We start from the raw sequence: 21,681 nt of genomic DNA on the forward strand, positions 1-21,681 counted from the left end.
CCTTAAAAGTCTTTTTCAATGCAGTTTTGGTGTGGTTTCAAGGACATTCAATTAGTTGAATATGTTCAATCTATAATATTTATCCGGAAGTTCCATGATTCTTCTACTGTACCATACTGCAGATATTTTTGTTGATTAAGTTTAAAAGTCAAATCTTATATTCCTTATCTCTGATCTCAGTATTTATAGGTAATGTTGAATCAGATGGGAAAAGCAGTGGTCTTCTGCTTTGTCTGGCAGGGACATATCCTGGGATTCCCTTGCTTTCTTTAGATTTTTCTAATGAAAAGTATGCAGTGATTGATCTCTTACCACAGATGGCACTGTATGGATGATCTGTCAGGTTTTCCTTGCTATATCTTCTCCCAGGTAGAGTGCTGTCAGAGCCACAGAGGAAGACTGAGCTCCCAGGTACTTATTAGTTGGGCAGTAGCTTGGATCTCTTGCTCTTCTTGCCAATCTCATGAGGCTGCTTGTGTGGAACAGGTGCACTGATGTGTGTGAGTAGCAGGCAATGCCCCATGTTTCTAAGGGAGTGATCACTGAGTCAAGCTGACCTTTGATTTTCTGAGTGCTGGTGACTTGTCCAATTCCCCTCATGGTGGTCACTGGATGTGTCCTTCATGACTTGATTCAATTGCCAGGCAATTAATTATGTCCAGATTTGTAATACCCTAAGTCTGTCATGTAAAATTGCAATTTGAATTCAAAACACTGCTAGAGAAATGATACCATTACATTTAAAAAAAATTAAGGAGACTTCTAGAACTAAATTCTAAGGTGATGAAATAAATCATGTGTTTGATCCTGTCATACTGGCAAGTTGACATATTTCCTCCTTTATCCTTCACTAGTCCCTCTTACTCCTTTCCAAAACAGGCAGCGACAAAGCATTTGACCTTTTGCCTCAGGGAAGGAAGGGATGGCAGAGAAGGAAGAATGAAAAGAGACATTTTTCTGCTTGGTCCTGAGGACACTCTCATAGCAAGCTTTCCTTGCTTTCGAGTCTAGGGGAAACCTCAGACCAATCTGATGTTCTGAAGAAGGCAGCTCTGTGTGGCTCCGTTCCCAGAAGGTGCTCCAGAAAGTTGCAAGCCCTGGTATCCCCAAGAAGCCAGAACCCATAGAAGCAGAAGTGTCTAAGTAGATGGGCCTGAGCCTTAGGGCATTCCTCCTTGGTCCACCCAAGGCTGGCAAAGATGGGGCTGAGCCTGTGGTTATGAAATGGATGGTCAATGACCAAGACCAGAAAAGAATTAGATGATGCAGGGCTGCTAGCTTGGACCAGATTCCCTCTCTGATGCCCAGGCACTAGGGAAGGATCTTAATGTTTAGCCACCACTCTGGATTACTTCAAAACAGAAATTGAGAGAAAAAGAAGTTTGTTTTGAGTGGACTGAGAGTCTTCTCAAATGTTGGCGCAACATGAAGCCTTTCCTGAGTAGCCCATACAAATAGCAATCTCTCCTGCTGGCACTCCTGTCTCATATGCTGTTTAATATTTCTCCATAGCATGTGTCATCATCTGTCATTCTTCTAATACATGTATTTGCCGATATGTTAGTTTTGGTCTTTTCCTCCAAGGATTGTGAGTTTCATGAGGATGAAGTATCTTGGTTTATGTTTCCCTTGAAGGAAATGAGACAGAAGATGTACGTGAAGGTGATCCCAACTAAGGGGAGAGGAAGCTGGAGTATTTATACCAAGTCCCATCAGTTGTTGTTTGAGGGATGCTCCAAGGGGGATAATTCCCATTATCTTTGGTCAACTGCACCCTTGGGAAGAAGGGGCTCTTGCAGCTAAAGAGAGCCTTGAGCAAAGAGACGCAGGCACTTTGGGAAGTTCAGCAGACAGGCAGGGATTCTCTAGTTCATTGCTGATATTTAGAACTTACACCAGTGCCTGACTTATAAGTGCTCAATAAATAATAATTGAAAAAATGACTATTTGGTGCCAAGATATTAACATTTATGTATTAATTTATATTGTGAGTGGTTTTGTGCTTCATCTTGGCAACCAGATATCTCAAATGACATTGTATTATAGACAAGTAAAATGGTAATTCTGAATTCAGTAGTAAATGACACTGCAGAGGAAGGACTGAGAAGAAAACATCAAAGAAATGCAATGAACAGCTCACAGACCAGAACCAAGAGGCCTCGCTGGCATTGACTAATGGTACCCTGAAGGCCAACAAATATGCTGAAGAAAGACGGGGAGGATTTGGGGTGGCTGAGTCCTAACCAAGTCTTAGAAAGATTGAAAGGTTTATCCTTACTCCCTACCTCTGCCTAGCCCTTGGCAGAAGTGGTTATCAAAATAGACCAGAAAAAGGGACTAGAATAGTTCAGAATAGGGGAAATCAATCCTTAAGTGACAGCAGAGTTGGCTGTACTTCATGACACTGCACATTGCAAGCCACCTGCTCCATCAATGCCCTCTCTCCTTAGCTTCCTTTATTCATCCCTGGTAGAATTTCCTATTAGATTCACAAGTATCTGAAATAATTTAATAGGCTCTCGCTTTCCACAAATAAGTTCATGAATGTGACTATTTATTTATTTATTTATTTATTTTTGAGATGGAGTCTGGCTCTGTCACCTCTGCCTCCCAGGTTCAAGTGATTCTCCTGCCTTAGCCTCCTGAATAGCTGGGATTACAGGTACACACCATCATGCTTGGCTGATTTTGTATTTTTTGTAGGGATGGGTTTTCACCATGTTGGCCAGGCTGATCTTGAGCTCCTGACCTCAAGTGATCTGCCTGCCACGGCCTCCCAAAGTTTTGGGATTACAGACATGAGCCGCTGTGCCCGGACAAATGTAACTTTAAATAAGGTCAGGTCACACACACTGATGCTCTTCATTTAACTGAAATTTCTGAGCGCAGTAGCAAGTCCTCAGCATCTGATTCTCTCCTTACACTTTGTATAAGCTCCATGACCCAGGGGAACGAAAAAGTACATAAGGCATAGTCAAAAACTAATCCCTAAATACAACTCATGGCACACTGCTAAGGTACATGGAAGGACCCCCACTGAGGCTCTTCCCTGCTCAGTATACATATCTGGATGGTTAGCTAGGAAATGTCCCCATGATGGCACCAAAGAACCAGCATGGAACTGCTTCCGAGCTAGTCCTAGAGGCAGATGTAAGAAAGCGGCAGCAAAGTGCTAAAGGAAAAACGGTCAAAGAAAGAAAATGTGGCAGGGCATGTTTACACATGCAATACTTAAAAAAAAAAATGACAGGAATGTGCAAAGGAAGAGCCTTAGAAGAGTTTCATGATTTAAAATATTCCCAGTATATTGTTCAATACTTTTGTGATATACTACTTGCTATATGCAAGAATTAACTCATTTCATCCTCACAGTAACTCTGTAAGTGGGTACTTTTATGACTATTTTACAGATGGGAAACCTGAGGCAAGTGGGTTGTTCACGGTTTTTGACCAAGCAAAGATAAGATTGCTCAAGGTTACAATTCATAAGTGAATAAGTTGGAATTTGAGCCCAGGCAGTCGGGCTTTGTGTTTCATGCCATTAACCACGATGCTATGCTGCTTGCTGTAGAAGACATCACACATCGTCTAGTGATAGAAGAAGGTAAGTAATGATAACTATCATGACAATGGGAACTATTATTACTGAGCATTGACCACATCCCAGGGATAAAGGCATATAAATCCTATGAGAGAAGTACTTTTAAATTCCCATTTTCAGTTGAGTAAACGGAGGCTTAGAGATGTTAGCAACTTGTCTGAGGGCACAGGGTTATTTAGTGTGAAATGGATCTGGATACCATGCCTGGCCAATGGAAAGATAGACAGTGGTGGGTGTTTTTGACAGTGCTTATCCACATAACTCATAACTTTCCTAACACTGGCCTAGATGGGGGGCATGGATGATGGGGAGGAAAGGTGTCCTGCCTTCATGGCAGTTGGCTTCATTCTGGGCACTCTGAATTGGTCCTAAAAATAATCCTAAATGTGACCAAGGGAGAGTTTTCCCATGATTTACTTATCTCTCTAAAACGTGTTACTGTAATCTTTCTGTGTAAAGAAACTGAGCTCCAGCGGACAAATGACCCATCTGGCAGAGGCGTGAGGATTAGCTCTTTGATTTGAATTTGTCTATCAAGGTCCAAATTCTTTTTCAGACTTAATTTACATTCTAATCTCTGCAAGTAATTTAAAGGCATCCTCTAGCATTTTTATCCTTCAACTCGTGAGTCTGATTTTTAGGAAGGAAAATGAAATGCAATAGAAAACTTGTCATGCCAGCATGAGGACAAGAGAAATGTTAAACATAAGAAGTGACATTGTTTTGCGGGCTTTGCAAAAAATATGCAGGTTAGCTTTAAAAAATAAAAACGGCCAAACACATGCAAATAACATCTTCAAAGCTCTGCAGCACAAAGAAATCTACACATTTTGCCTTGAAAGACAGATGGCCCATAAATCCATGTAGAATCATCACAGTCAAGATGGGCAAACTGGACAATGTGTCTGCCAGCTTGCATGGACACCAGCCTCCTTCTACTGTGCCAAATGCCAATTAGGCAGGATCTGGCACTCAGATGTTTGGATGTCACTGGAATTAGGTGGTTGAGAATCCATTCATCATTGCTCAATCTTCACTTTTAATTCAATAATACCAGAGCATACTGGAACACTACCAGCCCAGTGGTTTAGCACCTTCTTAAATCACTTTTAAGCATAGCACTGAAAAGCAGTTTCTCCGCTCACATTTTTTTCCTGGTGCTGTGGCCCTTGTGAATTCTGCTAGATCAGCTCAGAGAAAGTAAGTGCAGATAGCATTCCTATCCCATGGCTCACCAAAGTCTATTTGCCTATTTCAAGAAATAATCTAAATGTCCCCTTCTCAATTATCTTTGCCTGGGCACAAACTTTCCTGTCACACAGACCAACTAACGGTGCTTTTATACATTACATGAACTTCGCTGGCCTCTTTATTTTACCATTTTTTCCCTATATCTGGAGTCAGTATGTTCTATGCCTGTTTTTGTGTGTTATTTTATCTTAAGTTGAAAAGTGTCATATATTCTTATTCCATCTTGATTGCAAAAACTGTGCTATTACCATAACTATGTGCAAATACAACTCCAAGATATGGTGTGATAACTGCCCCTAAATGGCTATGTGCTCTTCTCAAAAGCTCCTGTAGATTAGCTCTTCATGCAGTGCTCATAGCTTTCTGTGTCCCTGCAGTTTCCCTTGCATTAAGTTGTACTATTTGATGTGGTTGTGTGTGAAAATTCTTAATAAAACACCGTGATTTGATTTAGCACTTTCCCTTTTTAAAAATATTCTCACATCTCTGAGTTTATTTACTCTTCATCATTCTATTTGGTAGGTAGAAGGCAGTTCTACTATTTAACATGACAGATAAGCAAACTTGTCCCAAGAGAGACAACTTGTCTTTAAAATGACATAGAAAGATAAGAACAGAATCCAGATTAGAATCTTTCTCTCTTAAATGCAGTTTTTGAGCTGTGTTTGGAGCATGGATTTGTATAGTACTGATTTATTGTTTAGAGTTAGAGGTTCTTAGAGGGTAGGAAACCAATTTCATTGCCTTTTATGAGTACAGCGTCAACAGTGCTTTATGGGAGGAGACCCTCCACAGTGGTTCCTTACCATAAGGCAAAGGAGGAAAAATGTTCTAGCTCTTTCACTAGAATGTCATGTTCCTTGGTCGAATTGGACGTTGGCTTTCTAAGAGCAAAGACCATGGCCTTCACTTTGTTTATATCTCTTTCATAGTCTAGCATAAAGGCAGGCCCAGAATATTATGTTCTCACTAATGCTTTCTGATGAGCTACTTAGAACATGTTATCTTTTAGTGCCCTAAATGACACTTGTCTCTCATTTGGCCCTCTGTTCTGCAGCATAAAGCACAGCATGGAATGTCAGTTTCCTCTTTGGAAGCCTTCAGCACATCCTTCCCCACTGTACTGACTACAGAGGAGGTTCGACTACATTGAGAGATCCAAGAGGTGAAGAAGAGTGCCTTTTCATTGCCTAACTCAGGGATTAACACAGGTGGCAAGACTCAAAAAACTGTGTGTTGAGTATATAAACCAATCAATAAGTCAAGAATAGCATGAATCCTTCCATTCAGGTCACAAATGCTAACCTCACAATAACTCTTTCTCGAACAGTATAACAAGTCAAATTGCTGGACCATCCAAAGATTCGGTTTCCTCATCATAAAATGGGAATAAAAACATGGACTTGAAGACTTTTCTGAGATTTTGTACAAGAAAATTTGCAGGTAAAGAGCTTGGAGCAATTCCGGAAACTCCCCATAATGTAATAAACAAAACTTCCCATTTCCTTTAAGCTTTCCTAGCACATAGTTATTCAGTAGGCATTTGCTAGATGAATGAATGGATATTTGCTAGATGAATAAATGGAAGTAAATGACATTACATCTTGTTTTATAATTATTTGTAATATTGGAATTTTCTCCTTGTAATTATAGGCTCCTTGAGAACAAATACTTTATCTCGATTTTGTTCCCCTTTCTAGTAGTTCATAAGTTAGATGGGCAATACATGATTGTTAGATTCGAGTGTCCACACAACTGCATTAGGTATATGTCAGAATAAAGAAACGAGTTCAATAAGCATCAGGTGCTTTGAAGGATCTCTTTTTTTGACATGCTGGAGATTCTCGTTATAGTTGCAGAATGAAGTAGGAATATCCTTTTTATAGTACCGTGAATATTGTTTTGCCAGTAATAATATCATAGCAGACTGTATTGATGCTCCAGGAGATACAACTGGGCTGCACTTCTATCTGCATCTTTGTCTGATGGCTGGCTTAATGTAGTGCAGGCTGGAAAGGCCTAAGAATTAACACTTTCTAAGAGCATCCTCCAACAAGGGCTGTGGTTGGGAATGATTGCCTTGACACACAATTTTTGTAAGCTGCTTTCTCTTCCTCATTCACACTTCGTGCTGCCCTACTAGTACTTCTTTCAAATTCTATGCACTTGAATCTTCTTTTGGAGTTGGCCTCTGGGAAAACCCTCAACAAAGACATACAGCCACATTGTTCAGAAGCATTTTTGGGGCTCATTTTCTACATGTAAGGTAGAGTGCTTAGGTAAGAAGTTTAATTCTGTCCATCATTCTCAATTAACTATCCTGTTAAAATAATGCTGTCCCTAGCCTGGAGATAATCTTTGCTGTCATGGCTGGCATCCTAGCGACTGCAGTGATTCAGAGTTAAGACAGACCCTCCATGCTATTACCATAAGAGATTAGTGAAATCCTTGGTCATCTTCTGCTTTCTGGCAGTATTCCCTGCCATGGTACATTTTTCAGCTTTTCTATTAAGGGTTAGGGTAGAAGGTCCATACCTTACTTAATCTGGTTTCCCTGTGGTTTGTTTTTTTTTCTGCGTCCGACCTGTTTCCCTCCAACTTATCTGTTGCATCACATCAACTATTGACAAGACACTGGATAATGCAGACATTAGGAGCCAAATGCCTGTGGCTCTGTGACCTCTCTGCCTCCCAACACGCTAAAACCTGCCAGGCTATTTTGACTGAGCCAGAGTCCCCCCAACATGCTCCTAGCTCCTGCTGACACAGGGAAAGGTGTACTAGCCAACAATTGTTAATGCTGTGTTCTGCTGGGAGGTCACATTTAGAGGGAAAGAAAGAAGCCATTCTCTGCTTTGTCCCAATAGCTCCCACACGAAATGGCAAGGCACCTCTGGAAGGTGTGATAAAGGAAAGAGGTTTTAACAAAACTTAGCAGACTATGGGGTCGATGTGGCTACCAAGCTCAATTCTCTATCCCATGGACTGGCATTTGACTTTGTCTTTTACTATTTATATTTTTCCTGTCTGGTTATTTTCTGAACAAAGAACATTTCAACTGTGAGTGGACAGGGCTGTGACTTTCTGGCCAGAGCTGTGGGACTGAGCAGACATTGAGGTCACTGAAAGAAAGGAAAAAAGAAACCGATTCCTGGGCCAGGCCTTTGCCTTTCTTCAGGCCCAGGCTCTGCCTCCTGGGAAAAAAAGGAAATGTAATAAGGGAAAGGAAAGCAAAGGGAGTTGCCAAGTCAACCAATGAACAATAGATCCATAATGACCGTCTTGAAAACAGTTTTTTGTTTTTTTTTTTTCATTCTTAGCCAATCTGAAATATTTCAGAGAAGTCTATGAACATACCAAACACGGAGTTAAGAAAAACTTGGAATGCACTCGGGGACAACAATGCTATTTTTCTGTAACCTTCCACAGAGACTGGAAAGTCAATAGATGGACTTTAAATGAGATCTCAATCAATAAAATCCTACAGTAGCTTTTCAGCAGCTTTTTCAGTGTAGTAACTTAATTAAGACATGAAAAGCATTGGCTATGTCATATAGTTTTCCTGTTTTTGTCTTTTGGGAAGAAAATCTGTCTAATTTGTGTTGGCTTCGTTGATTCACTTTGGTTCTTCTTCCTCAACTACTACATAGGTAATCTATATAAAATGACTTAAATGGATGACACCTTAATTATGAAGCTAGTCAATCTTTAAGCTAGTCAATATTTCCTTCAGAGGAGTGGTTTTTAAACTGAGCATACTGAATATCCTGGGGTTTAGGCAGATGTCCCTGCAGAGAATGGGTGGGTCAGGAGGGGAAAGAGTGGTAGGGCAACAGCCACCATCACCTATATTCCAGGCTCCCCTTTATTCCACCAAAACAGTACCTTTGAAGGTTTTCCCTATATATTAGCCTTTCTCATGAGATGTTGTTAGAAGGAACAAAGGGTTCTATATCTAGGACTAGGCTGGAAACCACTGCTACAGAGATCAATCACTAACCTCTAAATGGTCTGTGTTGCATCTTTTTTCTAAGTAAGTCCTGCTGGAGTGCCCAGGTGGATGTTTGGAGTAGTGGGAAGAATTCTGCAATGGGACAAAAAAAAAAATACGGTCTTGGTCCCAACATTGCCATTTCTGCAAACTGCCTCTTCTAATAACCTGACAGTTGGGCTAAACGGCTAAGTCTTTTGTAGACAGGAAATCTGTGATTTGAGTCTACTGGCCAGGGCTTCATGATTGGAAACAATGAAGACAATAACATGATAGGTTGGCAGGAATGATGAGACACAGGCTCTTTCCACTTTTTTTCTCTCCCAAAATGCCCAGCAACTCTAACCTTACCCATTCACTTTTGATTATCTTAAGGGCATTTATAGAAAAGTGCTTGTCTTAGTTTGGGTTCTTCCAAAAACAGGGTCTGAATCGAGGATTTGAGTGCAAGTAGCTTTTTTGGGAGTTGACCCTAGGAAACAATAGCAAAGAAGAGAAGGGAGACAAGAAGGAAAGGCAGCTAATAAAGAGAAGGTTATCAAGCAGGTTATAGCTCTGGGCAATTAGGGCTCAGTCTCACCAAGGAACTCTGGGAAAAAGCAGAGAACACACATCAGAACTTTGCAACTTAAAGGGCAACGAAGATGAGGTATTTATTCTTCAACTGCTCCAAGGCATAAAATCCCTGGGAATTGTAGCCTGGCTATGGATGGACTGAGAGAAGGCCCTGGAGAGTTGCTAAGTGTGTAGGTGGCTGGGTTGGAACCATGAGTACCAAGGGACATGGGAATAGCACAGGTGTCTGCTACATTGCTGGTCTCATCCCGTTTTACAGATGAAGAACCTGAAGCACACACAAATAAAGTGTCTTGCCTGAGGTTTACTGATTTCATGACACTTTGCCAGTCTTTCTCTTTAATTTAGGCATGTTTGATCTGGCAAAGTTGTAAAATAGAGATTATAATCATCACCATCATTAGTTTTATAACTTCTACCTAGTAAAGAGGAATGGTGCTGAAAAATCGAATTCAAAAAATCTACCAGGAAATTGAAGTGATAATGAAGTAAACAGTAAGAGTCAAGTGTACATCCCTACACTTATGACTATTCCATTTTAATAAAAAGATATAGAAAAGAATGATTGAGTCAGAAAGGACCATTGTGCACAGATATGCCATGCCATATTTTTTTAAGTTTCATTAATAAATGATTATACTTATCCTTAATTGTAGGACATTAAATAAGCCTGTACATGAGAAACGGCATGTTCAGGAATGCCTCAGCCCAAGGCTCTGAGTCTTACTTCTAGACTCACAAATGTTTTGAAATAATTGGTGTAAATGTCAATGATCACTTTTCATTAGTTCAGGTAAACAATGATTTAGTGGGCAGCAATGAATATATGCATCCTTCTTACAAAAAGCATCTCATTTAATTCTTCTAGAAATTCTCTCCAGAAATCATTTCAAAGTTGAGAAAACTAGGGAGCAGAGCTGGTCAAAGAAGTTAGATGGCTTTGTAAGGTCAAATAGAGTCACAATGAATGACTGACTTCTGAACCCTTTTTATCTGCCCAGCGACCACTCTTCCTTCCTCTAGGAAGCATGTCCTAGTTGAATTTTAAGGAACCATCTCTCTCCAACTGACAGTTCACGTGTTTTGTGCTTTAGGTAGTTGACCCTTTATGGGCTCTAGGGAGAGTCATATAACTTAAGCCTGTCCATTTATTTTTAGCGCATCCTTCAGGACACTGTGATTCTAATTTAGAAGTGGCCTTGAGTGACCGAAGCCATGCTCTGGATTCTGGGACTTTCATTGGAACCATGAGTAAAAAGGATTTCTCTATACAAGAACTGGTAAGCTATAGGCTTAGAGCTGCTGCTGGCTGTCTTGTCATTCAGGAAAATCTGCCCAAGAACTGCAGCCAGTATGAGAAAATGATGAGAGATAAACAAAGACAATTACTGATGACATGACTTGAGTTCTGGATATAGTCATGCCTGAAATCATTGACATATTGACTTTTTGCTTATATGCACAAGTATATTTCTTTCTGTGCTTTAGTTTGAGTTACATTTCTGCCATTTTTCAACTGGAATATCACCTAAAACTATAGGTTTCAAGTTTCCCAAGTCCAGTCTCTTTCTATCACTCTCGGTCTATTTCTTGGTGTTGAAGATGAGAGAACATAGTCCAATTGTATAATACTTTAAATAAAACAATATCAAAAATGCAATAGGGTTTTTTTTTCCTACTGATACAATCATTATTGGCTTAGGTCTATTTAAAGCAAAAAGAGAAAAACATTTGCTATGCCTGAACTTCTACAGCTTTGCTTAAAACCAAATTGCTTTGCCATTATAATTTTGAGTTCATTTCAACTATTAAACTACTAACTCAGTGAGTATTGATCACCAAAAGGAATTATATAGCTTCATTTTTACGATTAATTACAACAAAGTGGGAGAAGCTTTTATATAGTATACCTTATAAAAATTTAAGAGGAAGAACTGACGATAGAAGGAATGTAGTTTGAAACATCTGCTGATATTATAATCTGCTACATTAATTCAATTATTTAACAAACATTCATTTACACCTGCTCTTCACAAAATAAAAACATGTTTAAAAAAATCACTGTTTTCTTTTGGTTTGGCAGTTTATTTAAGTAAATAAATGAAAATCTTTTAGTGTCACCGAAAGCCCAAATGCCAAAGCCGACCATAGTTTAGCTGACTAAAAGTGTGATATATGGAAATATGGCCTTTGTTTATAGATAGATCAGTTGAGGTCTGTATTCTGTTACCAAAGGTACCTATAGAGCTATTTTATTTTTCATGTTAATTTTATTCACTGCCTTTTGTCTGAAGAGTTTAAGTAACTGAAAAAATAACTGTTTTGGAGACACTGGTCTTGAAAATAGGATATGCATGAACATTTTGTTTGGAAGAGGCAAGGGTCATTGTGTATTCCTGTGCCAAGAATATTTAAGTATATAGTGCAAACAACATGGAAAGGAAGAAACTTTTGCTGACCAGGGGTCATGGCATTTTTCAGTGTGTGATTTTTACATGGTAAAAATAAACCAAACTCCAAGGAGAATAGTATCCTCTGTGACAACATTGAAACTCTCTCTCTGTGGAACCCACACACATGACCCATTTGGCCTTAGACTGCACAGAAACCCTCTGATTATTTATAACCAATATAAGTATCTCCCAAAACAGAAGTTCTAGCATGGAAATGTGGCCAACATGCTAATTACAGCAGATCCTCAAAGGATCAAAGTCTATTGTCTCTTCTGGAGTTTCATTTCATATTTCCATATATCACACTTTTAGTCAGCTAAACTACGGTCGGGTTTGGCATTTGGGCTTTTGGTGACAAAAAAGATTTTCATTTAATTTTAAGTCTATCTTTTATGTAAAAATTACATAAAATGCACATAAAAACTAAACAGTATATATCAGGATTCTCTATTATTTATTTGTTTAAAACCTGTTTTAAGATATGTTTCTTGATATCAGAGAATATGTGTGTGTACACACACACAACTATATGCTATGTGTATATATGTGTTCATTATATATGTTATATATATTTATATTCTATTATGTATATTATTCATGTATCTTAGGCTTAGCATTTTATAACAAGTATAGGCTATATGGAAGTGCCTTTCTCAGGTAAATAAGACTCAATTTCTGTGTCAGCACTGAGATAAACGCCAATTTAACTAACACTTGGGTACATCTGCATGCAGTTAATGAAAGAAGCAGAAGAATAAATTATGATGTAATATTAAACTTCCCTGTTATTTTCTTATGTGTTTACTGATCCAAATGTAATAACTACTTGACTAAAAGTTTAAAGTCTCTATCTCATCTCTGTTAAAATCAATTCAGCCCAAATATTCTCTCTTCCATGAACTGTCCCCAACAGAAAGAAATCTCTTTATCTTCATGCTTACTGCACTTTATCTGTACTTCTTAGAGCTTTGCTACTTAGTGTGGGCCTTTGCCCAGCATATTCTGTCTCAACCAGTAACTTGTTAGAAATGCAGAATCTCAGATCTGCATTTTAACAAGGGCTAAGGTGATTCAGGTGCATACTGGACTTCAAGAATATTTAGATATTATATTAATTAGAGATACTACATATTAACATGATATTTAGATTTTATATATATATATATATATATAAAATATATATATATATATATTCTTTGAAGAGGCAAACCTCTAGGGGCATAGGGTTTATCTCTGGGTTCATTATTGTCTATAGATCCTTGCCTTTCACTGAAGATTTGTTGAATGCTGAAGTTATGAATGAATTAATGTAGGCTGGCTTGTAAGTTTGAGTTTGTAAGACTAGAACACTAGAGACTGTGTGCTTCCTCTAGTACTATTTGGTCACCTTTAAACAATGATAATAACAATTTGTGCTATTTACTGAATGACTATTGTGTGCTGAACTAAACATTAACAGACACAATCTCACTTTATCCTAGAACAAGGCAGCTATCGTGAGTCCCTTTTTGTGCGCATGCCTTAGAGCTGAAGTGACCATACTAAGGTCTTTGTAATTTGACTTTTAACTCCTCAAGAGCTGAATTTCTTTCATGTGGATTCTGGAGAGGAACGGGCTATAGATACTGCCAACCAGAACTTCTGAACTGGTGCTGGAGTCCCCTGGGGTGACTGAGGATGCATGCTATATGGTAGCAGGTGGCTGGCCCTTTAGGCACATTCCAGCTGTTGGACTCCAAAGCCCCTGTCCTTCCCATGTGCTAGATAAGGCTTTAGGTAGAGATGGCATTAACCAAAATTTTTATGCACAGAGACCACCACGCAACATTCTTAAGTGATAAGTTGGGACACGAGTGCTTCGCATCACTGATTAGATCACACCTACAAGTCTACATTAAGGATTTCATCATAAGCAGGTGCATCTTCTAGGTGCTGTGGGAAATAAAAGAAAGTTTAGGGCCCAGAAATCATGTGATCAAAATGGACGACGACACCTGAGGAATGAAAACCAACACACTACACTTCCAAACATTGAGAAGAATTAATGTTTCTTCATCGTACTACACAGGCCCAGATTCTTCTTTGCAATTGCTTTGCAGGTATTCTTTAATTCAAGTTTACAACAAGAAAATCAAGAATTCTTCTGTCCTTAATTTTGAAGATGAAGTAATTAAGGCATAGAGAAGTTATGTACCAAGGCTATATAACTAGTGAAGTGGATCTCAGCTTTGAAACTCAAAAGTGGAACCATTATTCTATGTTGCTTCTTTATACTGCTATTAAGGTTGATACAGAGGTTTTCAATCAATGGAATATTAAGGTATAGAAAAACAGATAAACTTGCTTTTAAAAATATTTAAATTTTTAAATATTTTGTGTGCCTCTTTCCATTGTGAAATTCCTAAAATTGCACTAAATAATTTTGCAAATGCTAGGAGACATCATCTTAATTTCCATTGGAGTCAAAATTGTTTTTTCTAGGATTATAGGGTTTTATAGTAACCTATCACAATTTTTTCTCTTTGTGACCGCTACATCATCCAAGTCAGCAGAGAATGGTGTATGGAGGCATCAGATACCAGCTAAAGCATGGGCCATCAGCAGTGTGGTATGAAGGAGGGAGAAAAGGAAAAGGCTTACACTTTGGAGTGCTTCACTGGTTTCACAAAAGCTTTTTGTTTTCCTAGTGTGGACTAACTGGTTTTTAGAAGTGTTGTTGGATTTGTTGTAACAATGTGTTAGTTATTTTTGGAGAAGTTTGGATTTTATAAGGGAACTGCTAAGCAACACAGGCAAAACCTCCAAGAAGATGTTCCCTTCTTCATGATAAGAGGAAACCTAACCTCCTGTGTACTAGGGGAAAAAGAGCAACCTATTTAAGTAGGTTTGGAGGGGCAGACCTGGCCATGCCAAGATATGCTGTTGGATTAGTTATTTCCTTTAATCTCATCTTCACAGCAACAGTAAGAATGGTGACCACAACAAAGGCAAAGTGCTTCACCAAGAAAACAAATGAAAACAAATGAAAATTCAAAAACTGCATCTAAATATTCCCAACAAGTGGCATGTAGAATAAAATTAATAGATTTTTACATTTATACTTCTTTGTGTTTTTTTTTTTTTTTTTTTTTTTTTTTTTTTGAGATGGAGTCTTGCTATGTTGCCCAGGCTGGAGTGCAGTGGTGCAATCTTGGCTCGCTGTAACCTCAGACTACTGGGTTCAAGCAATTCTCCTGCCTCAGTCTTTTGAGTAGCTGGGACTACAGGTGTGCTCTACCATGCTGGACTAATTTTTGTATTTTTCTTAGATACAGGATTTCACCATGTTGGCCAGGCTGGCCTGGAACTCTTGACCTCAAGTTATCCATCTGCCTCACCTCCAAAAACATTGGAATTACAGGCATGAGACATAGCATCTGGCCCATTAATATTTCATATTTTCATTTTCCATTTAGAGGACCAGTTCCAGATTGAATACAATGGGTTAAAAGTCTTAAAATTTACTTTTATGCGAATCATTCTTATTTATGACTATAAGTTTGCTAGAGTTATTTCTGTTACTTTAGAAACTGCCTACATATTAACATATCATTGATTTCTTCTTAATAATTGGTTAAATGTACTTTATTTTTCTCCCTATGGAATACCTAGGCAATTTGCAATAACATTAGTGATGACACTAATTTTCTTGGTGCAGATATTTCAATCCAGATGAGAGTTAATCTTCGCAATAGAAGATCTTGTTCAGGGACAGTGCTGCCACATATAGTTGAAAATTTGCATCAATAATATCTTCACGATCTTATTTTGTCAATTCATTTTCCCAGAATATAAATTTCCCAAAAATATAAATTTCTTAATGACTTCCAGGCAACTTAGAGCTGCCTTCGGAATATCAATTTTTGGGTTGTTTTATATCTGTAAGTTTTTCTACACAGAAAGCTAAATATTAGACTATTTCCCTAAGTAGAAAAATTTATCAGATAGCATATACTTGAAAAAGAGAAGAGTCTCACTGACTAAATATTCTCTTTGGTTTTAGAGTTTTAGAAAAATCTGTTGGCGACTTCACAGAACTTTGTAGAAAAAGACCCAAAAGGGTAACCTAAAGATAACGAATTTCCTATATGAGAAATATGCATTCAGTCACTGGGTGAATTTGAAACTAAACAAAGGATTAGACATTTTAAAAATATGTTATATGCATACATACATATAACAACAACGACACAAAAAAAACACACACCAAAGTTTAAAGAAAAACTTACTTCACTGAACCACCAAGTGATTTCAGACAGAAAGGAACGCCTCTGTAAACAAAGGAAACGAACCTAACAATCACTGGTGTCCCTAACTCCCAGGGTGTGACCACAGGCGATCAGAAACAAGCGCTTTCCTTTGGTGTAGGAGAAAGTACTGACCTTTTTTGGCGAGGCTGTTGTTGGGTTCATATTTCTCAATCAATACTTGGACTTGCTCTTGTTTTAGAGGTGGATAAAGTATTTCATTAAGCCGAGGATCTCGCTGCTTAAGGTTGATAAAATCCATCATCTGATCAACCGTAAGGTATGGTTTGCTTTTGGCACCACTAAAAACAATTAAAAACCAAGAAATAAGAAAATTTTAAACTAAGTTTCCTTTATATATTTGCATTTAACTCTAGGGAAATAAAATCCTGCTATACTTGATAAGAAAATGCTATATTGAAACTCCTGTCTTGCCCTAAAAACATTGTGCTGCTCCACCATAATTTCTGTACTTTCAAGGGCTACAAATATCTTGTGCAATTACTACCACTAAAACCCAGTGCTCTTGAAAAATACCAAATGGGTAAGAAAACTCACAGTAGAAAAGCACTGCATCATGTGCATAAGAATGCACTACTCAACACTGAACACTGGTCTTTTGACAATAAATTTTTGGTTTAATCATCCAACTCCGTATCTATTTAATCACTTAAAGATGTATTTATTATCATTACCTTAAAAAAAGTAAACAACTTGTTTGAGCATTTCTTAAAAAATCACAGTTAGGCTTCAACAAGAGACTATAACTCCTCAACATAGTGTTCAAACTTCCCATTTCAATCATATTGATCATCCAAAGACAAGTTCAGTGGTACAAATGTTGCAGATACTCAATAAATGTATGATGGCAATGAACAGCACAAAGCAAGAATATGCAATGTCATTTTCAGCAGTACTATTTGCCTGACTTTCATATAAAGAAGTCCTTATTTTGTTTACCATATTTTGGATTTTCTGTCATGTAGATTTCAGTATTTCAAGAAAAGTAAACTGCTACTTTCCCCATATTTGCCTTAGTGTTTTGATTTCTTTCTTTTCCTTCCAGTCTATCAAAAAAAAAAAAGTAATGCCTTGATATAAGTTTATAATTTCTAACATAAAGCAAATAATTCTTCAGCTGAGAGGATTCTTAGTAATCCAAACTTCTAATGTGACTAACGTGGCTCAGAGAGGTAAAATAACTGGTTCCCAATAGACAGTTCTTCCTGCTACATAAATCTATCTCCACTAAGCCAAGATGCCTCCTGTTCTAGCCATAATCTTTCAACCACACAGAGTTATCTGAGCACACAAAAACAACTACCACCAGCAATATATCACAGCAAACTTCTACTCATTAAAAGCAGTGGTTGCTCCTCAGGGGAAAGATTGTGTGATCCTATCAAAAACATGACACAGGAATATTGCTTTTAGACATAGTGTATGATGTTCTTCCATCTCCAATTACCACTCAAAGTCCTGTTCTAGCCACCTGAGAATCAATGCAAGCTGAAAAGATGTGAGTGAAAATGTGTACTCTTACAATTCTGAAAAGATGTTATCAATTTCAGGTCGAGGGCAAAGGTTGTTCAGGAAAACTCTGTACACTTCTGGAGTGAAATCTTCTTGAGGTATTGAATCATTCTAGGAAATAAAACAACAGTCAGCAAATGGTCTTTTTCTTTCCCCAGCTTCCTCCTTCCCTGTTTCCTCTCTGTCTACCTCCCCTATCTCCCCTGTCTCCCTCTCTCTTTTTTCTTTTCTTCTTGGAGGTCAGGGTAAACATTCACAACACATCTATGAGGTCAACCATAGCATTCATTTGGACACTGGCTTTGGGTGTGAAACCCTTTTTTTTCCTGTGGCTTTTTCAGTTTTATTTAAGCTTAAGAGTTTTCTCCTGCCAAAGGGATGTTAACGCAATTTCCTACACACATTTCCTAAAGTAAATTAGACCTAGGAAAGATAATCTGTTTGGCAGAATTATTTTTAGTTTTACTTGAATCTTTTTTTTTTTAAAGTAATGACCATAGAGACAGACACAGTCAAAATAAAAACATAAATTCTAATTTTGTGTCATTTTTTTCAGATAATTTTCCCTCTGGTTTAAATAATCTGGTAAGTTGTAAAACAGTTTTCATAAGTAGGACAGCACCCGTCATTATTTTTCACTGATTGCTCCCGATCCTATTGTTTAGGAAATAAGTCACTGGTATAAAAAGCCACTTCTATGACTTATTTTTTCTGTTTGGTTGGGCTGCCATGGAAACCGGAAGCATGTATTCAAGACTTTGTTAACAGGAAGGACATTTTTCATACAGTTTTCCTATTTCAGGTATGTGTTAATGTGATTATTTTGATTTTTCAAGCCCTTAAACAAAAGAACACACCCTTCTTTTTACCATTTTCATATGTTTTGAAATGTACAGTTACACAAATGTCTAAAAATTATTGTCTGAAGTTGTTCACCACTTCCAGACAAATAAGAGGACTTAGCTCACCACTTGGCAGGTAGCAGAAGATTCGTATTTGTGAAATAAATGAAGTAATATTTCCTTTATCAACTTTATTTATAGAGATAGAAAAATCTATTTTGCAAAACAGAATTTTGAGAAAACCAAACAATACATGAATCATTATATAAAGAACACATGAATGGTACAATGTGTTGTACCATTATAACTTAGGATACTTGGGCACACACTTTGAAGTAAAAAGCACAAGCGGTCAAATCTAAGAGCAGTGGGGACTTCTTGTGAATTGTTTTATTAGTATTTTGCTATTCATAAAATGGGAACAAGTATAATCTGCAAGCAGGTTTCCAAAATCCCACTTGATTTATAGAAAGAGAGAAATCTCTTTAGCTGGAGAGTGCACATTTTACAGTGCCACCCTCTCTCTGATTTGGACACCTAGAGCTCTGTGCATAGTTTTAATAAATGAAAATGACCCTATCTACTTTACTCATGGTCTGTGAGACAGAGGGGAGAGAAAGATTTAAAATCTTTCTTGAGCAAGAAAATGCTCAGTGTCGCTGCTGGCCAACTCAAGTGCCTCCAGCTTTACTGGATTTTATGAACCCCATGCATGTTTTCCTATTTTCCCTATTAAATAGAGTTCACCTCACTTCCCCCTCCACCAACCTCACCCAATATATGTATAAATTGATTTGATCTAAGGATATCAATAATTGTTATCCTTCACTTACTGATTTCTCTTTTTCTTCCTTCCCATCTTAGTTTATAACCTTTTTCCTCTGGAAAGCCTTGCCTCCTCCTTGAACTGGGTTTTGTCTTCCAATTGTGCACACATCCCACCTTACATGTCTCACTTTTCAATACTCAATGTATTGTGCTCCCAGCTATACAATTCTCTCTATTCTTTGCTAATCTGCAGATGTACATGAGCTAGGACATGTGTGTTGTCTGCTAACAGCTCTATTTCCAGTGTGCCACATATAGTAAGGTACAAATAAATATTTACTAAATGAATAATTTATTGAGAATTGTGGAGAAATTGATAGTGAGCACTCGTGCTGTTATTTCCTTTGAAAAATCAGGTTTAACTAACATAATTTACATAAGAGTCCTGACACATTATTTGATAGAACAACATACTTTACTAAAATCTTACCATTGTTTATGTACCAGCTGTGAATTAGGAGGGTCAAATTAATGAGATAATCTGAATAAACACAACATTATTTTCATTGCCAGTTGGATGTTACCATATTGAAAAATGAAAAAAATTTCAATATAGCTGATTTTCTTTGTCTTATTTTTCTCTTGCCCAACTTGACTGATGAGGATACCCCAAAGTCTTTGGAGTTAGTAGGTGAAAACGGGAGAAAATGTGTTCGGTAGAGAGACGTTAAAATAAGTAAGCATTACTGAAAACAAAAATGAAAGGGAATAGGGGAGATATTTAGGTAAAAGCTATGGATAATCCCTAATTCCTTGCATTTTAAACAAGACTGAAATTCACAGACCTTATTCACATACTTTCCATTTCCGGATCTCATAACTTGGTGAAGTAAATGGTACAGATTCATTTTTCCTTTAGTCTAGTAGGAAATGCAAGGTCTAATACTCTAAAGACCACACCCAATGTTCAAATATTCCTGTGAACCCTTCCTGACTACATCACCTAGAGATGACACTAGTTTTTCTTTGTGTTCACAGTCTCCCTTTATATATCTTTGTTATTGCATTCACTCCACAGCTTTTTAAAATTTTTCATATTTCTGATTTTCTACTGAACTATGAGCTTTTGAGTGACCAATCTCTTATTTAATTCCTTTGTGTTCTCAGTATGGTACCTGACATATAACAGATACCTAATTGGTGTTTGCTGGATGAACCCAGGAGATGATACCAGACCTTAGGTCTTCCCTTTTAATCCAGAACTTGGTCCACCACATCAGGCATCCAATACAACACACATTCTCAGTAGTTACCTGTTGTTTGACCTTTTTGAAGGGCGACTTAAGAAGGCTAGTATAATCTAAATTAGTAATCTGAACCAGGCCCATTTATATTAGAAACTGAAAAGTATTGGTAAACTTGAAAAAATGGAATTGTTTCAATATCATGCTTATATACAAGGACTCTCAAAAGGGAAAAATTTTTTTAAAACTATCTTGGTGATAGTATTGGTGGCATTTGGATTTCTAGATTCCATAGACCCGGTAATGTCATATCCAAATGCCAAATAAAGAAAAGATGTCCCCAGTATATACATATGAAAAATATTCAAAATGAAAATAAAAATTAGCACTTAGAGTATATCAAACATAGCTCTATGAGTTTTACTTGAATATTTTCATGTAATCCCATCAACTCAATGCAGTTGGCATTATTACTGTACCATTTTTATAGACAGGAACACTCAGGCCCTCAGAGGTTACGAAACTTCTCTAAGGACTTGGGTGAGCAAATGGGTATGATGGGGTGACATGACTATATTCTGAATCTGAGTTGCTTAATTCTCTACCTTATGCTAAAAACCAGTACACTAAATATTCTATTAGTTTTGGGATGGGGGTTTGCAAATAATTACATGAGGAATGGATACTTAAATTTCAGAAAAATATTATTTCAAAATAGGTTAATTCACTGAAGCAGAAACTAATGAATAAAGTCCACATATAAACTTGTTTTTCTTGATAAGCTGATGGACAATTTCCCAGTAAATTCAGAAAATCAACGTATTGTCAATATTTTCATTCTGAAACTTTAAATAGAATGTTGAACTAACCATGGAATACATGAAATAACTACAAGTAAATGACTCATAATAAACTGAATACTCAATGTGGTTTTAAAGTAGAATCTTGATATTATTGATTTGAAGAATCACAAGTACAAAAATTATTTTTTCTGATTTATATTCAGTATGTAAGGCATAGAAGAAAGGCAACATACTACAGTTACACAAGAAGTTATTTTATACATTTTATTCATAGTATTCTTTAGTAAAATTTATAGTATTCTTCAAATTTGAAATAATTAATTTATCTTTGTA

The 21,681-nt window shown here is 37.3% G+C and overlaps 1 protein-coding gene across 2 annotated transcripts in view; it reads right to left on the minus strand.

Moving 5' to 3' along the window:
• Positions 1-21,681, minus strand: part of PLCB1 (phospholipase C beta 1) — a 724,287-nt gene that overhangs the window by 199,328 nt on the left and 503,278 nt on the right. For both annotated transcript variants that reach the window (XM_074406258.1, XM_074406259.1), the window contains exons 8-9: positions 17,702-17,802; positions 16,294-16,460 (exon numbers count right to left, since the gene is read on the minus strand). In XM_074406258.1, the coding sequence (XP_074262359.1) occupies positions 16,294-16,460; positions 17,702-17,802 (268 nt within the window). The remainder of the gene's footprint in view (positions 1-16,293; positions 16,461-17,701; positions 17,803-21,681) is intronic.

The sequence above is a fragment of the Saimiri boliviensis genome, chromosome 9 (assembly GCF_048565385.1).
Source record: "Saimiri boliviensis isolate mSaiBol1 chromosome 9, mSaiBol1.pri, whole genome shotgun sequence".
Classification (NCBI taxonomy): Eukaryota; Metazoa; Chordata; class Mammalia; order Primates; family Cebidae; genus Saimiri; species Saimiri boliviensis.